This window comes from Delphinus delphis, chromosome 7, assembly GCF_949987515.2.
Source record: "Delphinus delphis chromosome 7, mDelDel1.2, whole genome shotgun sequence".
NCBI lineage: Eukaryota > Metazoa > Chordata > Mammalia > Artiodactyla > Delphinidae > Delphinus > Delphinus delphis.
In genome coordinates, this window is record NC_082689.1 from 18,515,810 (window position 1) to 18,539,590 (window position 23,781).

Below are 23,781 nucleotides of genomic sequence, written 5' to 3' on the forward strand. Positions count from 1 at the left end.
TGGATCTTTGTAGACATATTTACTCAAACCCAAGTGCTTGCAAAGAGTACATAATAGGGAAGAAAAATGAGCAGGCACCCCTAGAAATACGAACTGAAAGTAAACAGCCCTGTTCACCAAAATAAACAGGCCAAATCCAGCGAGGATTAAATGACCTCTAGTCAGGGAGGTTTGGAGACAGAAATGCCCCATCTTGGCTCCTAGAAGTTGAGGTGAGGGTCTTTCCCTGCCACCTGGGGGCATGATCCGGCTTTGCAGGGGCACATTAGGAGGTCAGGGCCACGCCTGCAAGGGCAGCCACTAGCCTTGTGGGTGTGAGTGCTCCCCAGAACTCCCCAGCTGCCTGCTACAGGGCCTGAAACCTCCAAGATTAAAGATCAAGGAGTGTGCCCTAAAACGCCTCTGATGAAATGTGCCTTTTCTGGAGGTGTAGCCCCTCAAGTCACTACTATTTGTGGTTTATTCATTAATTTCCTAAACATATGTTTAGCACTCAGTGTGTTTCGGGCCCTGTGCCAATCACTAAAGGTATCAAAGTAAGGCATAAACCTGCCCTCAAGTTGCTCACAGTTTAGTATGAGAGATAAGATTGAGAGATGATAACAGCTTTTTCTTAACCTTTTTTTTTTTAATTGAAGTATAGTTAATTTACTATGTTGTGTTAAGTTTCAGGTGTACAGCAAAGGGATTCAGATATATATATATATATATTCTTTCTCAGATTCTTTTCCATTATAGGTTATTACAAAATATTGAATATAGTTCCCTGTGCTATACACTAGGTCCTTGTTGTTTACCTATTTTCTATATAGTAGTGTGTAATCATAGCTAACATTTACTGATCATTTATTATTTGACAAACAATGATAAGCATTTCACATGCATTATGTCATTTAATTCTCCTAGCATTATAAGGTTATTACTGTTATCTTCCCCCATTTTACAGATGAGGAAACTGAGGCTCAATATCTGTGTTATGACGGTAAATGTTTAACAGTCAGCTCTCTGGAGGAAAAGAACAAAGCCCTGATTTGTAGGATGTGCCAATTGCGGTGGTGTAAATACTCCCAGGCCGGTCTCAAGCCACCAGCCTGAAGTCACTGAATGTGGAGTTGGAAGGGGTGAGAGTGTGAGCTGGCTCCATCACAGCACTACAAATGGCCAGTCAATGAAGGAGCTAGAACTTAAACCCAGGGGTGTCTGCTCCTGAGCCTGCGTGCTTAACCACTTTGTTATACTGTCAATAACTACACAAGGTCATTGACATTTGAGAGGGAAACCTCTTAAGACCTATGTGACATGCTGGTTTTACAATGCTGCATAAAACTCCCAAGGTTAATAACCAGCACTTCCCTATATCTCTTTGTTTTTATCACAGGAACAGTTGGTTTTCTTTTGAGGGCCTTTAAAAAAAAAAACTTTTTATCTTGAAATAATTATACATTCACAGGAGGTTGCAAAAATAGTACAGAGAGGTCCTGTGTACCCTTCACCTGGTTTCCCCCAATGGTTACATCTTACACAACTACAGTACAGTATCACAACCAGGCCAGTGACATTGGTGAAATGTGTGTGAACAGTTCTATGCCATGTTATCCAGGATTGTCAGACTTAGCAAATAAAAATAAAGGACAGGGCTTCCCTGGTGGCGCAGTGGTTGAGAGTCTGCCTACTGATGCAGGGGACGCAGGTTTGTGTCCCGGTCTGGAAAGATCCCACATGCCGTGGAGCTGCTAGGCCCATGAGCCATGGCCACTGAGCCTGCGCGTCCGGAGCCTGTGCTCCGCAACGGGAGAGGCCACAACAGTGAGAGGCCCGCGTACCGCAAAAATAAATAAATAAAAATGAAATAAAATAAAGAACACTCAGTTAAATTTTATTTATTTTATTTTATTTTTTTTTTTAATTTTATTTTTAGTGTAAGTATATCCCATGCAATATTTGGGACACACTTATATTAAGAAATTATCCTTTATTTATCTGAAATTCAAACTTACCTGGGTGTCCTGTATTTTAACAGGCATCCCTAACTTTATCACATGTGTAGTCACGCAACCACTATTATAATCAAGATACAGGGACTTCCCCGGTGGCGCAGTGGTTAAGATTCCGCACTCCCAATGCACAGGGCCTGGGTTCGATCCCTGCTCAGGGAACTAGATCCCGTGTGCATGCCGCAACTAAGAGTTCACATTCCACAACTAAGGAGCCCGCCTGCCTCAACTGAGACCCAGTGCAACCAAATAAATAAATAAATATTTGTAAAAAATAGTCTGATCTAAAAAGAGTTTTTTAAAAAAATCAAGATACAGAACCATTCTACCACTATAAAGATGTTCCCTGCGCCGCTCTTTTAGAGTCACACCCATCCCTTCCCCCACCTTCCCTGGCCTTTGGCAACCACTCCTCTGATCTCCATGTCTATAATTTTGTCATTTTCTTCACTTAGCATAATGCCTATGAGATCCATCCAAGTTGCTGCGGTTATCAATAGTGTGTTCCTTTTTATTGCTGGGGAGTATTCTACGAGGGCCATTTCTCACAAATAACAATCACTTTAAGAAATTTCATCCATTCAATAAATATTCATTGTATATCTACTATGGGCCAGGTGCAGACATGAGGCATGGGGAACTGGTTGCTGTCAGCATTTGGGTTTTCGCCAGACAAGTAAGCAGACCTAGAGCAAGCAAGGAACACGGACGTGTGTGCAAACGAGTGATTACAGATGGAACACATGAGTTATGATGGGTCGGAGGGGAGTGGAGATGAGAAGAGTGAGGAACGGGGAAGAGGTAGGATCACTACTTTGCAGTTCTTGTGTAGGTGAGGAAGTAATAGAGTTGGGTACCCTTTTCTGAGGGTTTCCCTACCTCGTTCGCAGTTTACTTTTTGTTTAAAATATCAATATCAAAAGAAACATTCCATCCAACACAAACGACACAATTTCTATATCAGAGGATAATATGGATTTTTTTAAATAAACAATGTAACTTTTAAAAAAAATTTCTTTATTTGTCTGCGCTGGATCTCAGTTGTGGCATGTGGGATCTAGTTCCCTGACCAGGAATCAAACCCAGGCCCCCTGCATTGGGAGCACGGAGTCTTAACCACTGGACTACCAGGGAAGTCCCGATAATGATAATACAGCTTTAAGTGGGGTTTTTTATTTTTTATTTTTGGCCATGCCGCACGCTTGTGGGATCTCAGTTCCTGGGAACCCCCTGAGTAGGTATTTTTAAACTGAAGGCTTCAGGGTTAAATGCTAACCAACAAATGCTTACCAACAACTTCTGTTTCTACCAACAGAAGAAAACAAAAATTATGGTCACAGAAAGTATTTAAAGATCATCTTTCCACCTGTTACTTTTTAGTTTAGTTTTTTAAAGTTTTAGTTTTCAAAACTTTTTATTTAGTTTTTACTTATTTAGTTTTTTAAAGTTTTTCTATGTACACACATAGGAAAAAAATTCAAAAAGTGCAAAAGGATTCCTAGCAACCCTTTTTATAGGATAAAGAAAGTGTTTCTTCTACCCACCTCCCCAGCCCTCAGCTACCCCAGTTCTCCTTTCCAGAGTCAGTTACCATTTTTTTGTGGCTCCTGACATACATTAAACACATAAGAATATGTGTGTATCTGTGTATTTATACTCACGAATGACAGCATGCCATAACAGCTATTCTGCACCACCTTGTCTTCTCACTTAGTAATATATCTTGGAAATGGTACCTGTAGAGGCACTTCATTCTTTGTAACTATATAAAATGCTTTTCAAACCTCCCTCCTAGAAAACGATTGGTTGAAAATCATAATATTGCCTGAGCTACTTATCTCAAGGCATCCTGGGATTTGCAGTTCTCACTCAGCTGAGTCTTAGTTGGAAAATAGGACTTGAGCAGAAGACACGTGTTGGAAACTAAAGTGCCCTTCCAACAACAACGTAAGAGAACAAATTGTACCGTGTTATGCAAGAGCCTATCATTCTACCCAGAAGCAAATTATTTACTTATTGAAACAACCAAGATATCTACCAGCAATGAGATACCCAGGGCTATCTTGGCATCAGGAAATCAAGATCATCTGATTCAGCTCCTCACTGCATCCATTTTAGCAGACAGGGCAGGACACACACACACACACAGACACACAGACACACAGACACACACACACACACACACACACACACACACCACACTCTACATGCCTTCTCTTCCTTACAGCTTTGCTTTGGTCTTCTGTATCCCAAATGCATTATGTGACAAATTACTACTTAGGAACCTTCTCTCATAAACTGATGGATCAGAAAGGACCCACATATCAAATCAACTCACACTGAAATGTGTAACCTACTGCTATGTTAACTCACAGGCATTTGCACTTTAATAGTTGTTAAACCAAGAAGATAAATGAATAATGGTAGCATTGTAAACACCAACTAAGGGCTGGTAGGGAAGGTTTTCTCTGGAGGCGGAGGGCAAGAATGATTCTCAGAGACTTTTTTTTGGATAGCCGAGGTCCCCCCTTGACTCTTCACTTCATACCCAATACCATTTCCTTATCCAGAGATGACCACTCTCCTTCCAAACCCGTTTCCATGAATTTACATACATATTTATATAAAATCTAGGAATTTAGCTCACTGTGAGAGTTTTACCAAAATACTCTTGTCCTATAAATATTATTCTGGAAATTACTTTCTTTTTCACTCAATAAATTTGGCCCTTTTTCCTATGATAATATGTAAAGATTGACCTCACATTGTTTTTTACTGCCATACGGTACTCTGAAACACTGTGTCTCAAACTTTAATGTGAATTCAGATCATCTAGGGATCTTGTTAACATGCAGATTCTGATTCGGTAGGTCTGGGGTAAACCTTGAGATCCTGAATCTCTGAAAAATTCCCAGGTCAACGAATCACAACTTGAGGAACAAAGGTGTGGAGTGTGGGTGAAGTTGTGTGGTAGAACCGACTTGGACCGGCTCACAAGAACTGATTGTCAAATTTCCAGGAATTTTGTGGTCCTAGTGTGAAACACAGCAATCAATAAAAATGAAATTATTTAAACTTACAATTAAATAAATTATATTACAAACAGAGATAATAAATACTCAAAAATCATCACTTTCCTAATTATTTTACTATAAATCTATGTTCCTAAGGTTATTTGTGTCTATTACATCTGTTTGGTGGAAATCTACACAATGGTGTACTTTTCCACATTCCTTCCCAACTCCACATTCAGTTCACGTTGGTAGCTTAGAATCAGCCACGGGTAACGTTCACACCTCAGAAATTGGGTAGAAAAGCGTACTCCATTACTCCAAGCCTTCTCTGACATTTGATATTACCAATCTTTTTCATTTTTGCTAATCTGACAAATCAAAAATGGTATCTCATTTTTCACTTGCATTTCCCTGGTTACAGTGAGATTGGGTCATGCATGTGCTCATTCCTAGGAATTTAATAGTATTTCTTGTTCTTGTAAATAAGACCTTTTTACTATTATATTTTCTGGTTGATTACTGTACAGGAAAGCCGATGATTTTTCCAATCAGGCCACCCCTTCTTCCAGTTCTAACAGCTTGTCTGTTTATTTTCTTGCTAATCAAATAATCTACAAATAGTGACAGACTGTGCTTTTCTATATATAATTGTTTCTTTTGTGACACTGGCTCTGACTGCAGGTCCACACTGACTACCAGTGATAATAGCTCATCAGTACCTTGCTTCTGATTTGAACAGGGACACTTCTATATTTCCCTACTAATGTCTGCTGTATATTTCTGGTCTCTTAAGAGGATTTGGGGGTTTTTTGTTTGTTTTGTTTTTGTTTTGGCACGCTTGAACCTGCCCCCTTGGTAGTGAAAGCGTGGAGTCCTAACCACTAGACCGTCAGGGAATTCCTGGTTTTGTTTTTCTTAAGACTGGCTGTTCCATTTTTCAAACATTTAGTTTCACTTTCTAAGTTTTGCATTTTGTTGATATTTGAATTGCTCACATTAACATATACTCTTTTTTTAACTATCAGACAATGCACTTTTATTTGAATTAAGTTTTATTTTCACTTTTTTAAAATTGAAATATAGTTGATTTGCAATGCTGTGAACATGTACTCTTTTTTGTGATCAGAATGTTAAAGATTTTTTTTTTTTTGCGGTACACGGGCCTCTCACTGTTGTGGCCTCTCCCGTTGCGGAGCACAGGCTCCGGACACGCAGGCTCAGCGCCCATGGCTCACGGGCCCAGCCTCTCCGCGGCATGTGGGATCTTCCCGGACCGGGGCACGAAGCCGTGTCCCCTGCATCGGCAGGCGGACTCTCAACCACTGCACCACCAGGGAAGACCCCTGTTAAAGATTTTTAAGTCCCTCTCCCTTACCCGTGTCCTTGAGTGTGTCCCTTCCCCAGCAGCCAGCCTCTGGCTCCTCAGAGAACAAGAATGTTCTCTCCATGTTCCGCTCAGCAGTGAAACTTTATACATAATGGCATTGTAGTGAATGGTTAGGGAATGCCATGAATTTAACCCATCACCTATTGTGTATATTCCTGAATACTCCATTGCAATATCTACTCCTTTGAATTGAGGGCAGCAGGATCTTTCCAACTACTCCGCACTCCCCTGACATTCCTACTCCAGTACATAAACAGCAGATTGCTCCATCGACCTGTAATCCCTGGAATGTTGATAACAACCCTGGTAGTTGGCCCCTGTTTTGAACCTAGGGGCCACCAAAGTCCTGATCAGAATCGATGGCTAGGCAGGGGCCTGGGGTTTTATTTATTCACTTTTTAAACTAATTTTTAGTAGAGGATAGTTGATTTACAATGTTGTTTTACTTTCTTCTGTACAGCAAAGTGAATCAGTTATACATGTACATATATCCACTCTTTTTTAGATTCTTTTCCCATATAGGTCATTACAGAGTATTGACTAGAGTTCCCTGTGTTATACAGTAGGTCCTGCTTAGGTACCTATTTTATATACAGTAGTGTGTATAAGTCAATCCCAATCTCCCAATTTGTCCCTCCCCCCCTTCCCCCTTGGTAACCATAAGTTTGTTTTCTCCATCTGTGACTCTATTTATGCTTTGTAAATAAGTTCATTTTTACCATTTTTTTGGATTCCACGTAAAAGTGGTATCATATATTTGTCTTTCTCTGTCTGACTTACTTCACTCAGTATGACAATTTCTAGGTCCATCCATGTCGCTGCAAGTGGCATTATTTCGTTCTTTTTGTGGCTGCGTAATATTCCATTGTATATATACCGCATCTTCTTTTTTTTTTTTTTTGTGGTACGCAGGCCTCTCACTGTTGTGGCCTCTCCCATTGTGGAGCACAGGCTCCAGACGTGCAGCCTCAGCGGCCATGGCTCATGGGCCCAGCCGCTCCACGGCATGTGGGATCTTCCCAGACCAGGGCACGAACCTGCGTCCCCTGCATCGGCAGACGGACTCTCAACCACTGCACCACCAGGGAAGCCCATACCACATCTTCTTTATCCATTCCTCCATCGATGGACATTTAGGTTGCTTCCATGTCCTGGCTATTGTAAATAGTGCTGCGATGAACAATGGGGTGCATGTATCTTTTTGCATTATGGTTTTCTCCGGATATATGCCCACGAGTGGGATTGCTGGATCATATGGTAGCTCCATTTTTAGTTTTTTTTAAGGAACCTCCATGCTGTTTTCCATAGTGGCTGTACCAGTTTACATTCCCACCAACAGTGCAAGAGGGTTCCCTTTTCTCCACACCCTCTCCAGCATTTATTGTTTGTAGATCTTTTGATGATGGCCTTTCTGACTGGTGTGTGTCTGGGGTTTTATTTATTTATTTTAAATTTATTTATTCATTAATTTATTTTTGGCTGTGTGGGGCCTTCATTGCTGCGTGTGGGCTTCAGCAGTCGTAGCATGCGGGCTTAGTAGTTGGGCACAGGGGCTTAGTTGCTCTGCAGCATGTGGGATCTTCCCAGACCAGGGCTCAACCCCATGTCCCCTGTATTGGCAGGTGGATTCTTTTTTTTTTTGGCAGGTGGATTCTTAACCACTGAGCCACCAGGGAAGTCCCTGCCTGGGTTTTTAAAATTGCTACTTATCACTCTTGACACAGGAATATGGGAATTGCTTCCAAGAACATATGGAGTTTGTCTTTTTCTGTCGTTTTAAGAAGGACAAAGAGTACAGATGTCAGAGTCAAATTCCAGATGTATCAAAACAGCTATGTGATCTTGGACAAGTCATTAATTTCTCTGTTGCTTAGGGACCTCCCATGTAACTTAACGTTTACCAAGAAAAAAGCCCAGTGAAGGTCTGAAAGTGGGTTATTCCAGGCCCCGGGAATCAAATTAATTGAGTCCAAACCCCACCTCTGCCACTTACCACCTTGGACAGGTTACTCGTCTCTGTATTTCGGTTTGGTCACGTATAAAATGGGGACAGTAAAGATATAAAGTTGATAGGGCAGTGGTGAAGATTAAGCTAGCACATTAAGCTTTATCATAAAGCTTATTGTGAACCCTCCATGAACATTAACCACGTTGCTTTTATTATCACCAGGGTGCCTGTGGAGAGAGAGAGCACTTTGTACAGCACCCTTCGGCCCAGGTGAGCTAGCAGGGACGTTTTTACCTGGACTCCCTGACCCGGGGGAGGGGCGGGGGCTGGCGGTTCCCGGCTGTCCTAGCACCTCCCGGTCGGCAGAGGGCGCCCGCTACCACCGTGGAGAGGGCGGGGCGGGCGGGGCGAGCGGCGGGGGCGGGGCGGGACGGGGAGGGCGGCGGGAGTGGGGGCGGGCCGTGCGAGCGGACTCAGGCCCACGCGTAAGGCCATGCAGGTAGGTGGCCACCGCTCGCCCCGCACGAACTTCGATCGCAGACCCGGCCAGGCGCACGCTCGGGCCCAAGCTCAGAAGCGCGCTTGCTGACGTGGGGGTTCCGCCCGACCCTAAACGAAACCGAAAGTCCGGCCCTGGGTGACCTTACCTTCCTGGGGTTGTTAAAGGGTGGCCTGCGAGACACCGAGGTGGGGTGTTCCCTAGAGAACAGGGCTTTGGTTCCGGGATGGGATCGCGCGCTTGGTACAGGCCGGCCCAGAGTTAGGGGCCCGATTGCGAGCTCGGAGTTTGGGAACTGACCGGGGTTTCCAGCTGGTCGGGCACTTGGGGTGGGACTTGGGGGGGCTGGGCTGAAGCTCGGATTCGGGGGCGCGCCGTCCGGGACGAGCTGGGCGGGGAGCGCAGCGCGGGTTGTGGTACTTTGGGGGTTGGTTGGTTGGCTGGAGGCCCGGCACCTGCGTCCCTCGGTGAGGAAAGGGTCGGAAGCAGAGGTCTGAGCCTTGGAGCGGTCACTTCGTGGGGATTGGCTGGGAGAGTTCCCGAAGCTTAGATAGATCAGGGGTCCTAGACCTCGTAGGAATCTGAGCGCCCCCTCCGCTAGGTGGCCATGAGCGGCAGGGCCCGCAAGGAGGCGGTGCAAGCAGCGGCCCGGGAACTTATCAAGTTCGTGAACCGGAGCCCCTCTCCTTTCCACGGTGAGTGACCAGGGCAGCCGAGGCAGGTGGGGGCCGGTGTGCCTCCTACCGGCTTCCATCGCTGTGAGAGGGTTCTTTCCCTACAGCTGTGGCCGAGTGCCGCAACCGCCTCCTCCAGGCTGGCTTCCATGAACTCAAGGAGACGGAGAGCTGGGATATCAAGCCTGAGAGCAAGGTACCACGGTGGGGTGGGAGAAGCAGGAACCTAGGCTGGGGCTCGAAGTCCTGCGCCAGCTGGCTGGCTAATCCAACTCAAAACCGCCACCCCAGTACTTCCTGACCAGGAACTCCTCTACCATCATCGCATTTGCTGTGGGTGGCCAGTATGTTCCTGGCAACGGTTTCAGCCTCATTGGGGCCCACACGGACAGCCCCTGCCTCCGGGTAAGGAACTGGGGCTGTGCTGGGGAGGGGAGGCATCAGGGGGTGAGCAGGGAGGAAGACTTGTCACCCCCTTCCTCCACACTTGGAGCCCTTCTCTGTCACTTAGCTTGTCAGTTGTCTGTCTCATCTCCAAATCGTGTCGGGTGGCCTTCGCTGAATTCTTATTCCCCATCGTCCCACCCAGGTGAAACGGCGGTCTCGCCGCAGCCAGGCGGGCTTCCAGCAGGTTGGTGTGGAGACCTATGGTGGTGGAATCTGGAGCACCTGGTTTGACCGTGACCTGACCTTGGCTGGACGTGTCATTGTCAAGGTGGGAACTGGGGTTGGATCTGGGAGGCTCTCAGCTTCAGCTGCCTGAAGATTAACTGTCACTTTCCTTCAGGGAACCTGTGGAGAGTACCCCGGGAAAGGGGGGTAGGGGCAGTCCAGGTCAGAGGACCACCTTGGTTAGTCTGGGTGAAGTGGGGGATTTAACCAGCCGCAGTTGGGGGAGGGCACCCTGGGCTGACCCGCCTGTTTGGCCACAGTGCCCTACCTCAGGCCGGCTGGAGCAGCGGCTGGTGCACGTGGATCGGCCCATTCTTCGCATCCCGCACCTGGCCATCCATCTGCAGCGAAATGTCAATGAGAACTTTGGCCCCAACGTGGAGATGCACTTGTGAGACTGGAGTGGAGGCTGTGGTGACTGGGAGGGGTAGGGTGTGGCACCAGGTGATGGAAGGGGCCCTGCTGGGACCTGGGAGACCATTACCTAACGGTGGCCACTGTCAGGCTCTACTCTTGGGACCCAGCTGATGTCCAAGGGCCCTCACAGCCCTGCCATGTGGGGAGCGAGCTGGGAATTGAAGGACCAGGGCAGTTCCCCATCAGGGGATGCCTGAGCCCAGGAGTGTTCCGCCCTGCTGTGTCCTCCGGTCCTCCCCACACACGCCTCCTCCGTGTCTCCCCACAGGGTTCCCATTCTTGCTACAGCCGTCCAGGAAGAGCTGGAGAAGGGGACTCCTGAGCCAGGCCCTCTCAGTGCTGTAGTAAGAGCCTCCTGCCCATGGGAAGGGGTGAGCAGGGGGGAAGAGACTGGCCTCTGAGAAGGGGAGAGAGGCGGGAGCGGACCCTCCTCCCAGCATCCTTCTGCCCTGCAGGATGACCGGCACCACTCAGTGCTCATGTCCCTCCTCTGTGCCCATCTGGGGCTGAGCCCCGAGGACATCTTGGAGATGGAGCTGTGTCTTGCGGACACTCAGCCTGCGGTGAGGAGCAGCTGCAGGAACTCGTGGGTGGGGACCTCTGGGATCCCAGCATGTCCCCTCAAGCGCTTGTCACCTCTGCCAGTCCCCCAATTACTCTCACCCCTGTTTTCCCAGTAGACACCACCCCGCTCTGCTTCCAGGGCAGTGGGTCTCAAAAAGGGCAGGTTTCCCACTTCAGACTTACCTACTTGACTGTGTGGAGTGAGGTTTGGGCATCAGCTTTCCACAGATTCCCCAGGAGTTTCTGCTACAGGGGTCCCTGTCCACTTTGACCTGTGCTGGTTCCAGACCTCTGAGGACAAGAGGCCTGGATGTGGCCCTCCTCTTCCTGGAGCCGGTCCTTGTGTCTCTCCCAGTTGCCGACAGTAGGAGATTGCTGTGTCTTTGGACGCTCGGCCTTGTTTGAACATGCGCTGCTTCTGTTTCTCAGCTGGTCTCCTCTGTTTATTTCCTTGGTTTTCCTTCTTCTTTTCTTGTTCAGTCCCTCCCTTTTCCTGTCCCACAGGAACTGGTCACGAACTGCGGGCCTCCACCCTCCCATCCCTCAGCTCCAGCCCGGCGCTTCTCTATTCTCTGCTCAGCTCTGCACAGCGGGCTCCTAATGCTTGCTCTAGGCCAGGGGCTGGGAGGGGTTGCACAAGGAACCAAGGAGACTCGCTCGAGCACAGGCCCTTTGGGGCTGGGAGAAGAGGGTGAGTCCAGCGGAGGGGATGAAGGTCAGGATGGCTGTCCTGTCTTTCTAGGTCCTGGGTGGTGCCTATGAGGAGTTCATCTTTGCCCCTCGGCTGGATAATCTGCACAGCTGCTTCTGTGCCCTGCAGGTGAGGAGCCGGGGCACCCCCAGGAGCACTGGGGCGGGGGGACCGCCTCAAGCCCTGTGGGTCATAGGAAGGCCCCTGGTGCAGGGTGGACCACGGGGAGGGGCCTAAACGCTGCAGCGTCAGCATCGCTCCTCTTGGCCCCGTCCTTGCACTGGCCTGGGGCCAGGGGCTGAGGTAGGGGGAAGGCTGAGAGGTTGTTTAGGGCATCACAGTGTCTTGTCCTAACCCTACTCCTGTTGCTTCTCCTTTAAGCTAATCTTTGCTTCATAGGAAAGGCTCTTGAATCCCATATGGCAATGTCATCCTTCTGTCTCTGCCCCCTGCTCGCCTTCCCCGCCAAGCCCTGGCTTAAGCCCATCCAGCCGTCTTTGAGCCTTGCAATCTCAGTGGTGTGGTCTCTCTTCCTCCTGGTCACCTTGATATTCCCTACCATCTTGCTACCCTGGTTACGGCCCTCTCTTTCTCACGTCTCATCCCTGTTCCTCCCTCTGTCCTTTTCATACTCTCCTTTGTGCCCCATCCTGTTCCTGGAGACACACTTTGGGCTGGAATTGAGACCAGAGCCAGACGTGGGGCCCATGTCCACTTGTGCAGCCAGCCAGCCAGTCGTGTCACCTTCACGGAGTCACAGTCTCCTCTTTGGACCTCAGTCTCTTCACTGAGGCCGATTAGTTTACGCGATCTGTGTGGTCCTTCTGACTTGCCAGGATTCTCAGCCCTTCCCCTCCGTCTTACACATCCTCCTGCCTTTGTGTGGGGGAGAACACTCAGAGAGGGGTTTCTCCATCCCATTGTAAAGGGCCCTGCATGTCTTCTCACCACGCAGCGCCCTGCGAGATGCAGGCCAGTGACAGGCTGAGCCCGCTTCACTCCAGCCATGACGGTGGGAAGCTGGCAGGCGAGTGTGAACCCCCGAGGTGCTGGTGGGCTGAGTTATGGAAGGAGGAGCGGGGAGGATGATGCTCTGGTTCTCTCCCCAAACTAGGCCTTGATCGATTCCTGCGCAGCCCCTGCCTCCCTGGCCGCGGATCCTCATGTGCGCATGATTGCCCTGTACGACAATGAAGAGGTACGTGAGGGGGTCTGGGGAGGGTCTCCTCTGGAGAGTCTTCTGTAGCCAGCCGTGTCCAGCAGCTGCGGCGAGCCAGGGCTGTACTGGAGGCTGCAAAGACAGGTGGGATGCTGCCTGTGCTTCCTCAGCGCTCAGTGTCCCCTCTGGATCAGCACGTATCTGCTCTTAGCGTGACCACACCTCTCACGTCTCTCTGTGTGCCGTGTGGTGAGCTATTCAAGGACAGGGACTCTGCCCTTTCACCCTGGTGGCCCCAGGACTTAGCCCAGGCTGGGTCCTCTCCTTGTGTGCTTGGGTTAGGGTGCAGGCTTAGACGCCATGGAAGAGCCCACACAGCCACACAGTTCTCTCCAGGTAACCACACAGGTCAGAGTTAGCAGTTCAGGACAGGTCTCTGCCACCCCAAACACATGGTGTCCATCTCAGGGTCCAGGGTGGCTGTCCAGCTTCTGCTACCGTGTCTGTACTGAGTTAGGAAGGAAGGAAAGGGCAAAGGGACAGTGTCCACCCATCCTTTTAAGGGCATGACCCACAGGTGGCATTCATCACTGCCTGCTTTCCCTGGAACTTGGCATAGCCATGTTTAGCTGCAAGGGAAGCTGGGAATGTCATCTCTAGCTGGGCGGTCCGATGCTCAGCTACAGCTCGGGTGTTCTGTTATAGAAGGGATCGTGGACAGTTAGCAGCCTCTGTCACATGCATGAAAGAAGATTGACCAGTTAGGTGGGGCACCTGTGCTAAGCCCCAGATGTGAGGGTCAGGGCAGAAGGAAGGGAACCAAGAAGGGAAGTAGACTGGAAGTGCTGGTTCTGCCCCGGAGATGGCCAAGGATCAGTTTGGCCCCAGCTCACCATCAGCTTTTTGGTGGCACAGGGTTGGGAAGGTGCTGATAACAGCCCACATTCCCCACCCACTGACTCAGTGGGGTCCTGGGCCAGTCTGGGTAGTGGGCCCCTCTGCCTGGCCTCCAGCTCCAGCCCCCGAGCCCGGACCCCTAGAGCCAGGCCTCTGCTCTCGCCAGGTGGGGTCGGAGAGCGCACAGGGTGCACAGTCACTGCTGACGGAGCTGGTGCTGCGGCGGATCTCGGCCTCGCCCCAGCGCCTGACGGCCTTTGAGGAAGCCATCCCCAAGTCCTACATGATCAGCGCAGACATGGCCCACGCTGTGCACCCCAACTACCTGTGAGTCTCCCGTGCCAGGCACGCAGTCCTCACACAGCCGGAGACCCGAGCGTGACCTGCCTTCAGGCTCAGCCCTGGGCCTGGGCCTCTCCCCTTCCCCTTCCTCCTCGTTCTGCCAGGACGTTCAGAGGGGACTTCATTTTGACTGCTCCAAGGCTCAGCTGGGTCAAAGTCATGGGTGCCTAACCAATCCAAATGGGTTCTATCTGCAAATCTATCTCCATCTGTAGCTGGAGGCTGCCTGGAGCACTGTGTTTAGCGTGATTCTCAGGTCCTGCCGGGCTGGGTGGGAAAGAATGCTGTGATCCATTAGTGATGTCTGCTATGGGAGAGTGGTGGGTGTTGACAGGCCCAGCTCCTGTTTGCCATCCCCGTCCCTTCTCTGTCTCTTACAGGGACAAGCATGAGGAGAACCACCGGCCCTTATTCCACAAGGTGAGGGGCTCCTGCTTCTCCTTGGGGACTTGGAGGCCTGGCTGGTTCCGGGCCCTAATCTTGTTCCCTCTGGGCCTCTCACCCATCTCTGCCTCACTCTTGACTCCTGGTTTTGCTCTCCCCAGGGCCCTGTGATCAAGGTGAACAGCAAGCAACGCTACGCCTCAAATGCGGTTTCAGAGGCCCTGATCCGAGAGGTGGCCAGCAGTGTCGGGGTGCCCCTGCAGGTGAGGGTGGGCCCTACCTGGGAAGGGGTGATGGAGGGAGTCGGGGGGGGCACAAGCAGATGGCTCCCCAATGAGGGAAGCCTTGTAGATAGTCTTTAGTGGGGGGTGGGTGTCCCAGTAGAGTGAGGAGCATTGGGGTTTGGATATAGGCAGAGCTGGGATCAGTGCTGGTTCTACCATGGTGCTGGTCTGTGGCCTTGGGCTCATCTCCTAATACGCCTTGATTTCCAGTTTTCACACCTGTAAAATGGAATTCAAGGTACAGTGTGCTCATGGCACATAGTGGGTTAGTTCTGCCTCTTCCCTACCCAGCACCCCCAGCTCCTCTGTGTCTCTCTTACACACCCTGGCGGCTTCCATTAGAGAAGTTCAGGGCCGAGAAACCTGGAACTCATCGTCAGTGGCACATCTAGTCGAAGAGAATAAGATAGGGAGATAAGCAATATATAATACACGTGTTAGGATAATACATACATCAGGGACTGGGGCTCAGGTGCTCCAGTGACAAACATAGCAGGCGGGTCCTGGTGCATCAGGACTAGGACCCTGCAATGATCCCCAGCCTGGGGCTCTCTCTGCTGCACAGGGCCACGCCCCCCTTGTAGAGCTGAGTCGTTCCATTCTCAGGAAGGCCTCTCTGAGGAGGTGACACTTGAGCTGAGACCTAAGTATTGAGAACAAGGCAGCTAGAAGTGAATAGCATCCCTGCCAGAGGGAACAAGGGCAGAAGCTCCCAGGGGCGCAGGAGTGAGCTTGGTCTACGAGGGGGAGCCAGAGCCAGAGTGGTGGAGCCAGGGTGAGAGCAGCAGGGAGACGGGGGAGAAGCCTGCCCAGGCCAGTCATGCAGGGCCTTCTAGGCTGTGGAAGGGTGTTTGGATTTTCTTCTAAGGCAGTAGGAAGATGTTAGGGGATTTTTCTTTAATGGCTTACAGCAGAAGCAGGACATGTATACTTTAGAAAATATAAGTGGAAATGAGAAAATAAAACAATCCCCAGAGATTTGTGTATATTCTTCCAGATTTTTTTCTATGTATATACTTAACACACGTTTTTTAAAAAAATGAAATCATTTTAGATATATCTTTTGCTTTATTTTTTCACTCAGTATTCTCCACGTTTCCATTTCAGTGAATTTTTGTTTCAGTAAATATATATCTCATTTAATGTACAGATCATTTTCAATTCTCCCCAGTTTTCCCCAAAACTTTCTTTACAGTTGTTTGTCCCACTTTAGTTTCCAGTTCAGGACCACAAGTTATATCTGGTTGCTAATCTAGCACAGCTGCACCGCCTCCTTTTTCTTTTTCTCTTTTTCTTTAAGTAACATTGACTTGTTGAAGAAACCAGGCTGGTCTTCCCTTATAATTTCCTTCCTGGATTTGCTTCCTCTTGGCATCATTGAGCTTGTGCCTCTAGCCCCTGTATCTCCTATAATCTAGAATTCATATCTAAAGGGTCAGTGGATTCAAGTTAAACATTTTTGTCCAGAAGACATTGTGACTGGTGTGTTCTTCCTGTTGTGTCATCCACATATTATCTGGTGATTCACTCTTAGCGATAATAAGATTGATCACTGGATTTGGGGGCGTGCCCCCCAAATCCCTCCACCATCTGGAGGTTTTCCTCTTTTGATTGGATAGTAAACCTGTGCAAGTGATGAGTTCCCCATCAACCAGAAAGGTGTCTGGTTTTAACACCAATTGATAATCTTTGCCTAAATCCATAATTTCATTAGAGTTTACTGAAAAATTCCCCCCCCCCCATTCTTTTACTCCTTTTACGTTTATTAGCTGTCATTCTTCTGTGAAGTAGAACTTTCCCCCATCAGGAGGGCCATTTGGTTATTGTAAAGTATGGTTCCTCCTGGAAAGACAGGACAAATGTTATTCTTTCCCTTAAATAACCACTTTTCAAGGTGAGGTGTTTTAATGCCTGCCTCAAATGCTGGCAAACACGAGGAGTTTTTCTTTTCTTTTCCTTTTTTGATGATCATTATGTAGAATCATAGATTTTCAGTGGTTCAGTTTCGTTGGTTCAGTGTGAACCTGGTCCACTGTAATCATGTTATTTCATGCTCCAATTATCATGACTTTGACCAGTGGGAGCCCTTTCAGCATAACTCCTGTGGCCTTTGTCATGACTCTGGAAAGTTGTCTTGCTTTCTGGCACAATAAGAAATCGCAGGCTCATCTTGTTCATTTCTCTCCCCAGACTTGGTAGCTTTTGATGGACACTGATGTTAGAGACCAAAGTCTGGCACCATGAGTGTTCATTGTTATTGGGGGCGGGGAAATGCTTTGGAGCCATTTCTATGGACATGGCTAGGAAAAAATATATGTATTTTTAAAAAGGTGAGTTAATACTGTGATTCTCATTTTTTAAGAAAGAATAGTTATTACTCTATTTGGTTTTGTAATTCTCTTTTCCCTTATGTGGAAAATCTTGATGTCTAACATCATATTATGATTTTCTTATTTACTTTTTTACCAGAATACAAATAAAATAGTTTAAAAATGCCAATAGCCATATTTTTAAAACCACTAAGATTGTTGAGTGATTTTTCTTTGTGTGTGGGTAGGGAGGGGTGCATGTTAAGGAACAAGGTGACATACAGGATACACATATTTTTCAAATCCCTCTGCCCACCATGTGGGGAATGGATTACATGGGAGGCAATGTGATGGTAGCTGGACTAGGGTGGTGGTAATGCAGACGCAGAGAATGGGACCAATTCAGAATCTACTGTCCTTTGGGCCTGCCGTTTAGTGTTGGCTTTGTGATTTTGTGCTGGTCACATTCACCCTCCGAGGTGGTCGAAGTGGACGATGTACCAGACCCCTTGCAGCCCTGCAGTTCTAAGGTGACTTCCTCCTGGGCCTTAATAAACACACACCTCATGTTGCTCATGAACCTCTCCTCCCCTCCCCAGGATCTCATGGTCCGGAATGACTCTCCCTGCGGAACCACCATTGGACCTATCTTGGCTTCTCGACTGGGGCTGCGGGTGCTGGATTTAGGCAGCCCCCAACTGGCCATGCACTCCATCCGGGAGACAGCCTGTACCACAGGAGTGCTCCAGACCCTCACTCTCTTCAAGGTGACTCCCACCCCACCCGTCACCGTAGCAACTGGGCTCCTTCCCCATCTAGTGCCTGGATTGGTTGCTGGGGCAACATCACCGTCACTGAGTGGCTGGCCTACGTCATGGGGCTGGTTGTCTTGGTGCTACCATGTAGGAAAAGAAGGGTCCCCATTCTTCTCAAGGCACAGGGGCCCTGATCAGCCCCCAGAGGATAATGAAATGCCAGAGAGGGGATCAGGGATGGGAAGCCTGGGGCAGTTGTCAAGTGTGCGTGAGGCAGCTATGCCTTCCTCTCTAGCTGGGGCCATGTTGGTGGACGGTGAGCAGTGGGGCACCCCCACCTGGTCTCCACTAATCTCAAATTCCATGTTACCTTCTATTTTAGGGCTTCTTTGAGCTTTTCCCTTCTCTGAGCCGTAACCTCCTAGTGGATTGAGGCCTCTTGGAAAGACTTCTCTTGCACTTGAGACGGGAAGTTCTCAGCTGAGCTGAAGCTGGATTATTAAAGTGGATTTTTCACCCAAACTCATTCTGTTGTGCTTCTTTGGAGATTGGAGGCATGGGCGTTCAGCCGGCTTAAACCTCTGGAACCAGAACAGACTGGGCAGCTGGGGTACAGGTAGAGGAGCCTGCAAATCCTGGGAGCTGATGGCGGCCTGATTTCAAATCTCTTTTCTCTTTTTTAAGCTCATGCCTGAGCGGGTGGAGATGGTGGTAGGTTCACTATGGGAAGGTCACTTCTGCCATCCCCAGTCCTTCCCATCCCAGAGTAGTTCAGGAGCCCAGCTCAGCCCTCTGAGGTCTGGGTACTCAACATTAGATGCCCCCAGAGTCTCCCTGGGCAGCCCAGGCTGTTTCCCTCCCCCAGTCCCTCCCCATCTTTCCCAGGCGCTGCTCAAAGAAGGACACAGTCCGGGCTTCAGCATCGCCCTGCATCATCCACTTCACTTAGCAGCCACTGGTGTTACTTATGTTAACAATTACCAAGAAACAATTATCACTGAAAAAAATCAAAATAGGAAAAGTCAATGGATAGTATTAATTGATTCCTTCACTCTCTTCCTGGACATTACAAGAAACTTAGCACACTTTAACCAGGTTATCTCTCCTGAGTTTTGTGCTATTGTGGTCATGCAGTTTAATCATATATATTTTAAATCCCACAAGCAATATTATTGTTTTATGCATCATATTGTTTTTAAAAACTTAAATGGTCATATTTATATAAAAATTAATTTTCATGTTGGTATCCAAAAATTTGGAAAGACACCAGTTAGCACAATTTTTTTTTTTTACGGTACGTGGGCCCCTCACTGCTGTGGCCTCTCCCATTGCGGAGCACAGGCTCTGGACGCGCAGGCTCAGTGGCCATGGCCCACGGGCCCAGCCGCTCCGCGGCATGTGGGATCCTCCCGGACCGGGTCACGAACCCCTGTCCCCTGCATCGGCAGGCAGACTCTCAACCACTGTGCCACCAGGGAAGCCCTGTTTGAACATTCTTATAGTAAAAATGTGGGAACAAATTTTAAAAATTCAATCTAAAAGAAAGAGAAATGAGAAAAAAAAGAAGAGGTGAAGCAATTGAAATCACTTAAGGTGGTAGACTGAAACCCAAATATCTCTAGTTATAACATTAATAAGTGGACTAATTATATCTCAAAGTTGTTACTTAAAAAATAAGTGGACTATTTTAGTTAAAATACAAAGATTGTCAGACTCGATAAAAAAAACTATAGCTGTTTACAAGAGACACACCTAAAACAAAAGGATACAGAAGGTTGACAAAACATTGCTATAGATTTGTCTGTTTTTGCATTCCACAAATTTTACATATGGAACCATATATACTCTTTTTTGGTCCAGATTCTCGGATTCCTTTTTTTTTTTTCTTCCAACTTGTCTGGCTTCTTTTGATCAACATAGTGTTTTTGAGATTTATCTATGTGCTTGCATGTGGAAATAGTTTTTTTTTTTTCATTTCATTGCTGAATATTATTCCTTTATATACCATGGTTTCCTTATCCATTCTCTTACTGATGGTGTTTGGGTTGCTTCCACTGTTTGGCTATGATGAAGAAAGCTCTTATGCACATTTTTATATATTTGTGGACAAATACTCATTACTCTTGGATATATACCTAGGAATAGAATTGGTGGGTTATAGAGTAGACGCATGCTTGTTTTTATGAGAAACTGCCAAACAATTTTGCAAAGTAGCTATGCCATTTTACACACCCACCAGAAATGTATGAGAGTTCCAGTTGCTCTACACCCTCACCCACACTTGGTATTGTCTGTCTCTTTAATTTTAACCATTCTGTTGGGTGTGTAGTGGTAACTCATTGGGTTTTTTTTTAACATCTTTATTGGAGTATAATTGCTTTACAATTTTGTGTTAGTTTCTGCTGTATAACAAAGTGAATCAGTTATATGTAAACATATATCCCCATGTCCCCTCCCTCTTGCACCTCCCTCCCACCCTCCCTATCCCACCCCTCTAGATAGTCACAAAGCACCGAGCTGATCTCCCTGTGCTATGCAGCTGCTTCCCACTAACTATCTATTTTACATCTGGTAGTGTATATATGTCAGTGCTACTCTTTCACTCCTTCCCAGCTTACCCTTCCCCTCCCCGTGTCCTCAAGTCCATTCTCTACGTCTGCGTCTTTATTCCTGTCCTGCCCCTAGGTTCTTCAGAACCATTTTTTTTTAATATTCCATATATATGTGTTAGCATACAGTATTTGTTTTTCTCTGTCTGACTTACTTCACTCTGTATGACAGACTCTAGGTCCATCCATCTCACTACAAATAACTTAATTTTGTTTCTTTTCATGGCCGAGTAATATTCCATTGTATATATGTGCCACATCTTCTTTATCCATTCATCTGTCGATGGACACTTAGGTTGCTTCCATGTCCTGCTATTGTAAATAGTGCTGCAATGAACATTGTGGTACATGTGTCTTTTTGAGTTATGGTTTTCTCAGGATATATACCCAGTAGTGGGATTGCTGGGTCATATGGTAGTTATATTTTTAGTTTTTTAAGGAAACTCCATACTGTTCTCCATAGTGGCTGTATCAATTTACATTCCCACCAACAGTGCAAGAGGGTTCCCTTTTCTCCACACCCTCTCAGCATTTACTGTTTGTAGATTTTTTGATGATGGCCATTCTGACCAGTGTGAGGTGAGACTATTGATTGGATTTTAATTTGCATTTTTGTGATAAGTAATATTGAGCACTTTTTCATGAGCTTATTGGCCATTTGGATGTCCTCCTGTGAAGTTGCTATTCAAATATTTTGCCAATTTACATTGAATTGTTTATCCTATTCTTACTGATTCATATATTGAATATACACACTCAGAACTTATATTCTGAATGTTTGTACATATATATTCAGAATCCAAGTCCTTTGTTAGGTATGTGCGTCACAGATGTTGTCCCCCAGTGTGTAGCTAGTAAAGGCTATTGATTTTTAAAATATTTTTCAACTTTATTGAGGCATAATTTACATACAAGAAACTGCGCCCATTTAAAGTATACAATTCTATGAATTTTCACAGATATGTACACCTGAGAAACCATGTCTACAATCAAGGTATAGAACATTTCCATCACCCCCCAAAAGTTTCCTTGTACTCCCTGTGCAATCAATCTCTCCACCCCTGGGCTCCAGGCAACCAGTGATCTGCTTTCTGTCACCATAGATTAGTTTGCATTTTTTGGAATTTTATATAAATGGAATCATGCAGCATGTGCTTTTTGTGTCTGGTACATAATCATCTGATTGTTTCTTCTTAGAACTATTAACATAGAGAATTATGCTGATGATTTTTTGTAATATCAAGCCATACTTCTATTCCCAGAACGAGTCCCATTTGGTCACTTCATATTATTTTTTAATGGGTCATTAATTGTGTTTGACAACATTTTATTTCACTTTATTTGGGATTTTTGCGTGTATATTCATAAATAAGATTGATTTGCAGGGTTTGTTGGTGTGTTATCAGGTTTAGGTATTAATGTGACTCTTGCTTCATAAAAATAATTTGTAAGTTTTCCTGGTTTTATTAATTTATTTATGTATGCTTTGAACAATTTAAATAGCATTAGGATTATCTGACTTTTGAAAATTTGTAGATTTCCTCTGCAAAACCATATGGACTTGATGCTGCTTTGTGGAAAAGTTCTTTCATAACTTTCTCTTTTTGTTGTGTGGGAATTGGTGTATTTAAGCTTTCTACCTCTAATGGCATCAATTTTTGTAAATTTTATGTTTTTAGAAATTAGTCATGTTATCTCAGTGTTCACATTTATTTGCACAGTTCTCTAAAGCAGTCTGTTATTATTCATTGTCCCCCGCTGGTTAATAATTTCTCCCTATAATTTCTCTCTTCTCTCTCTCTCCCCACTCTCTATTTTTTCTCCCTTTTTTCTTTCTCTTTTTCTTCCTCCTCCTCCTCTTCCTTCTCTTTTTTTTTTTTTTTTTTGTTTTTTACGGTATGCGGGCCTCTCACTGCCGTGGCCTCTTCTCCTGTTGCGGAGCACAGGCTCCGGACGCGCAGGCTCAGCGGCCATGGCTCACGGGCCCAGCCGCTCCGCGGCATGTGGGATCTTCCTGGACCGGGGCACGAACCCGTGTCCCCTGCATCGGCAGGTGGACTCTCAACCACTGCGCCACCAGGGAAGCCCTTCCTTCTCTTTCTTGTGTTTGTTCTTTCTCCTTTTTTTCTCTTAAGTTAGCTAGTAGTTTGCCGATATGGTGGATTTTTTTCGAAGTACCTGCAGTTGTATATATTTGTTAGTGCTAAGTGTGTTGGTGATAAAGAGCACATGCTGTTGTATCATAATTACCAAGCCTCTCCCCGGCTGAGGAAGGCAGTGGTGAGCTGTCCTTTGCAGGCAGGGTTGACGGGAGGGGAGGGAAGGCTGCTTCGGCACGGAGCTCCCTAGTGTTGATGTGGATATAATGGGATTTCAGAACAGCAGAGACCAGGTGGTAGCACTTTACCACCAAAGTCTGTAGTATTTTCTGTCTCCTAATTACGCTGTAAGCATGAATAATGAGATTTTTTAAAAAACATTTGTTTATTCAGGTTGTGCCAGGTCTTGGTGGAGGCATGTGGGATCTTCTTGTGGCACACGGGATCCTTTTTTTTTTTTTTTTTTAGTTGCAGCACGCATACTATTAGTTGTGGCATGCATGTGCGATCTAGTTCCCCAACCAGGGATCGAACCCAGGTCCCCTGCATTGGGAGCACAGAGTCTTACCCACTGGACCACCAGGGAAATCCCAGTAATGAGTATTTTTATTTCCTTCTTTCTTCTGTTGAACTGCATGAGAGATTTGGAACTAGGCAGCTGGTGATATCCTATGGGGACTGCAACTATTACTTGTAATAATAAACTGTTGAATTAAACAGAGGACATTTGGAACCCTAGGACAGGACATTAAAAAATAAAATAAAATACAACAGAGTAAAATAAAATATTGAAGGTTTTTATAGAAGACACTGTGGGTAACCCACCTGTGTCTCTCACTTTTCCCTCTTCGGTGTACTTGGTCCCACTTCCAACTGCCAATATCAGCACTTCTTTGCCCACAGGCTTTCTCTTGCTGCCTGACTAGTTTTCCACTCACACAGCAGTTGGAAATGCTGGGAACTGATGCTCTCTACCCCAGAGCAGCTCTAACCGGTGACTGGCAAGATTTTGTGTGTGAACACCCCAGCTCTCACATGTCTCGGGTGAGATAACTCTGATGTGTGTAGTTTACACTGGCTTGC

General features: G+C 46.8%; 1 protein-coding gene across 2 annotated transcripts; it reads left to right on the forward strand.

Moving 5' to 3' along the window:
• The first annotated feature begins 8,790 nt into the window (after positions 1-8,790).
• On the forward strand, positions 8,791-18,512 carry DNPEP (aspartyl aminopeptidase). 2 transcript variants are annotated; one of them, XM_060015520.1, is made up of 15 exons: positions 8,791-8,842; positions 9,444-9,537; positions 9,624-9,712; positions 9,808-9,921; positions 10,106-10,231; positions 10,449-10,579; positions 10,874-10,949; positions 11,061-11,168; positions 11,912-11,989; positions 12,975-13,058; positions 14,083-14,243; positions 14,639-14,678; positions 14,804-14,905; positions 17,835-18,002; positions 18,373-18,512. In XM_060015520.1, the coding sequence occupies exons 1-15, from the start codon at positions 8,837-8,839 to the stop codon at positions 18,421-18,423; spliced, it is 1,428 nt and encodes a 475-aa protein (XP_059871503.1). In that variant the 5' UTR covers positions 8,791-8,836; the 3' UTR covers positions 18,424-18,512. The 2 variants fall into 2 exon arrangements, with proteins under 2 accessions (XP_059871503.1, XP_059871504.1); XM_060015521.2 differs by lacking the exon at positions 8,791-8,842 and adding an exon at positions 8,947-9,030.
• The last annotated feature ends 5,269 nt before the right edge of the window (positions 18,513-23,781 follow it).

Excerpts from the sequence above, each read along its gene's own strand:
- DNPEP (XM_060015520.1), top strand. Across the intron at positions 9,922-10,105 it reads CGGACAGCCCCTGCCTCCGG|GTGAAACGGCGGTCTCGCCG; the intron begins GTAAGGAACTGG and ends CGTCCCACCCAG. Across the intron at positions 14,906-17,834 it reads GTGTCGGGGTGCCCCTGCAG|GATCTCATGGTCCGGAATGA; the intron begins GTGAGGGTGGGC and ends TCCCCTCCCCAG.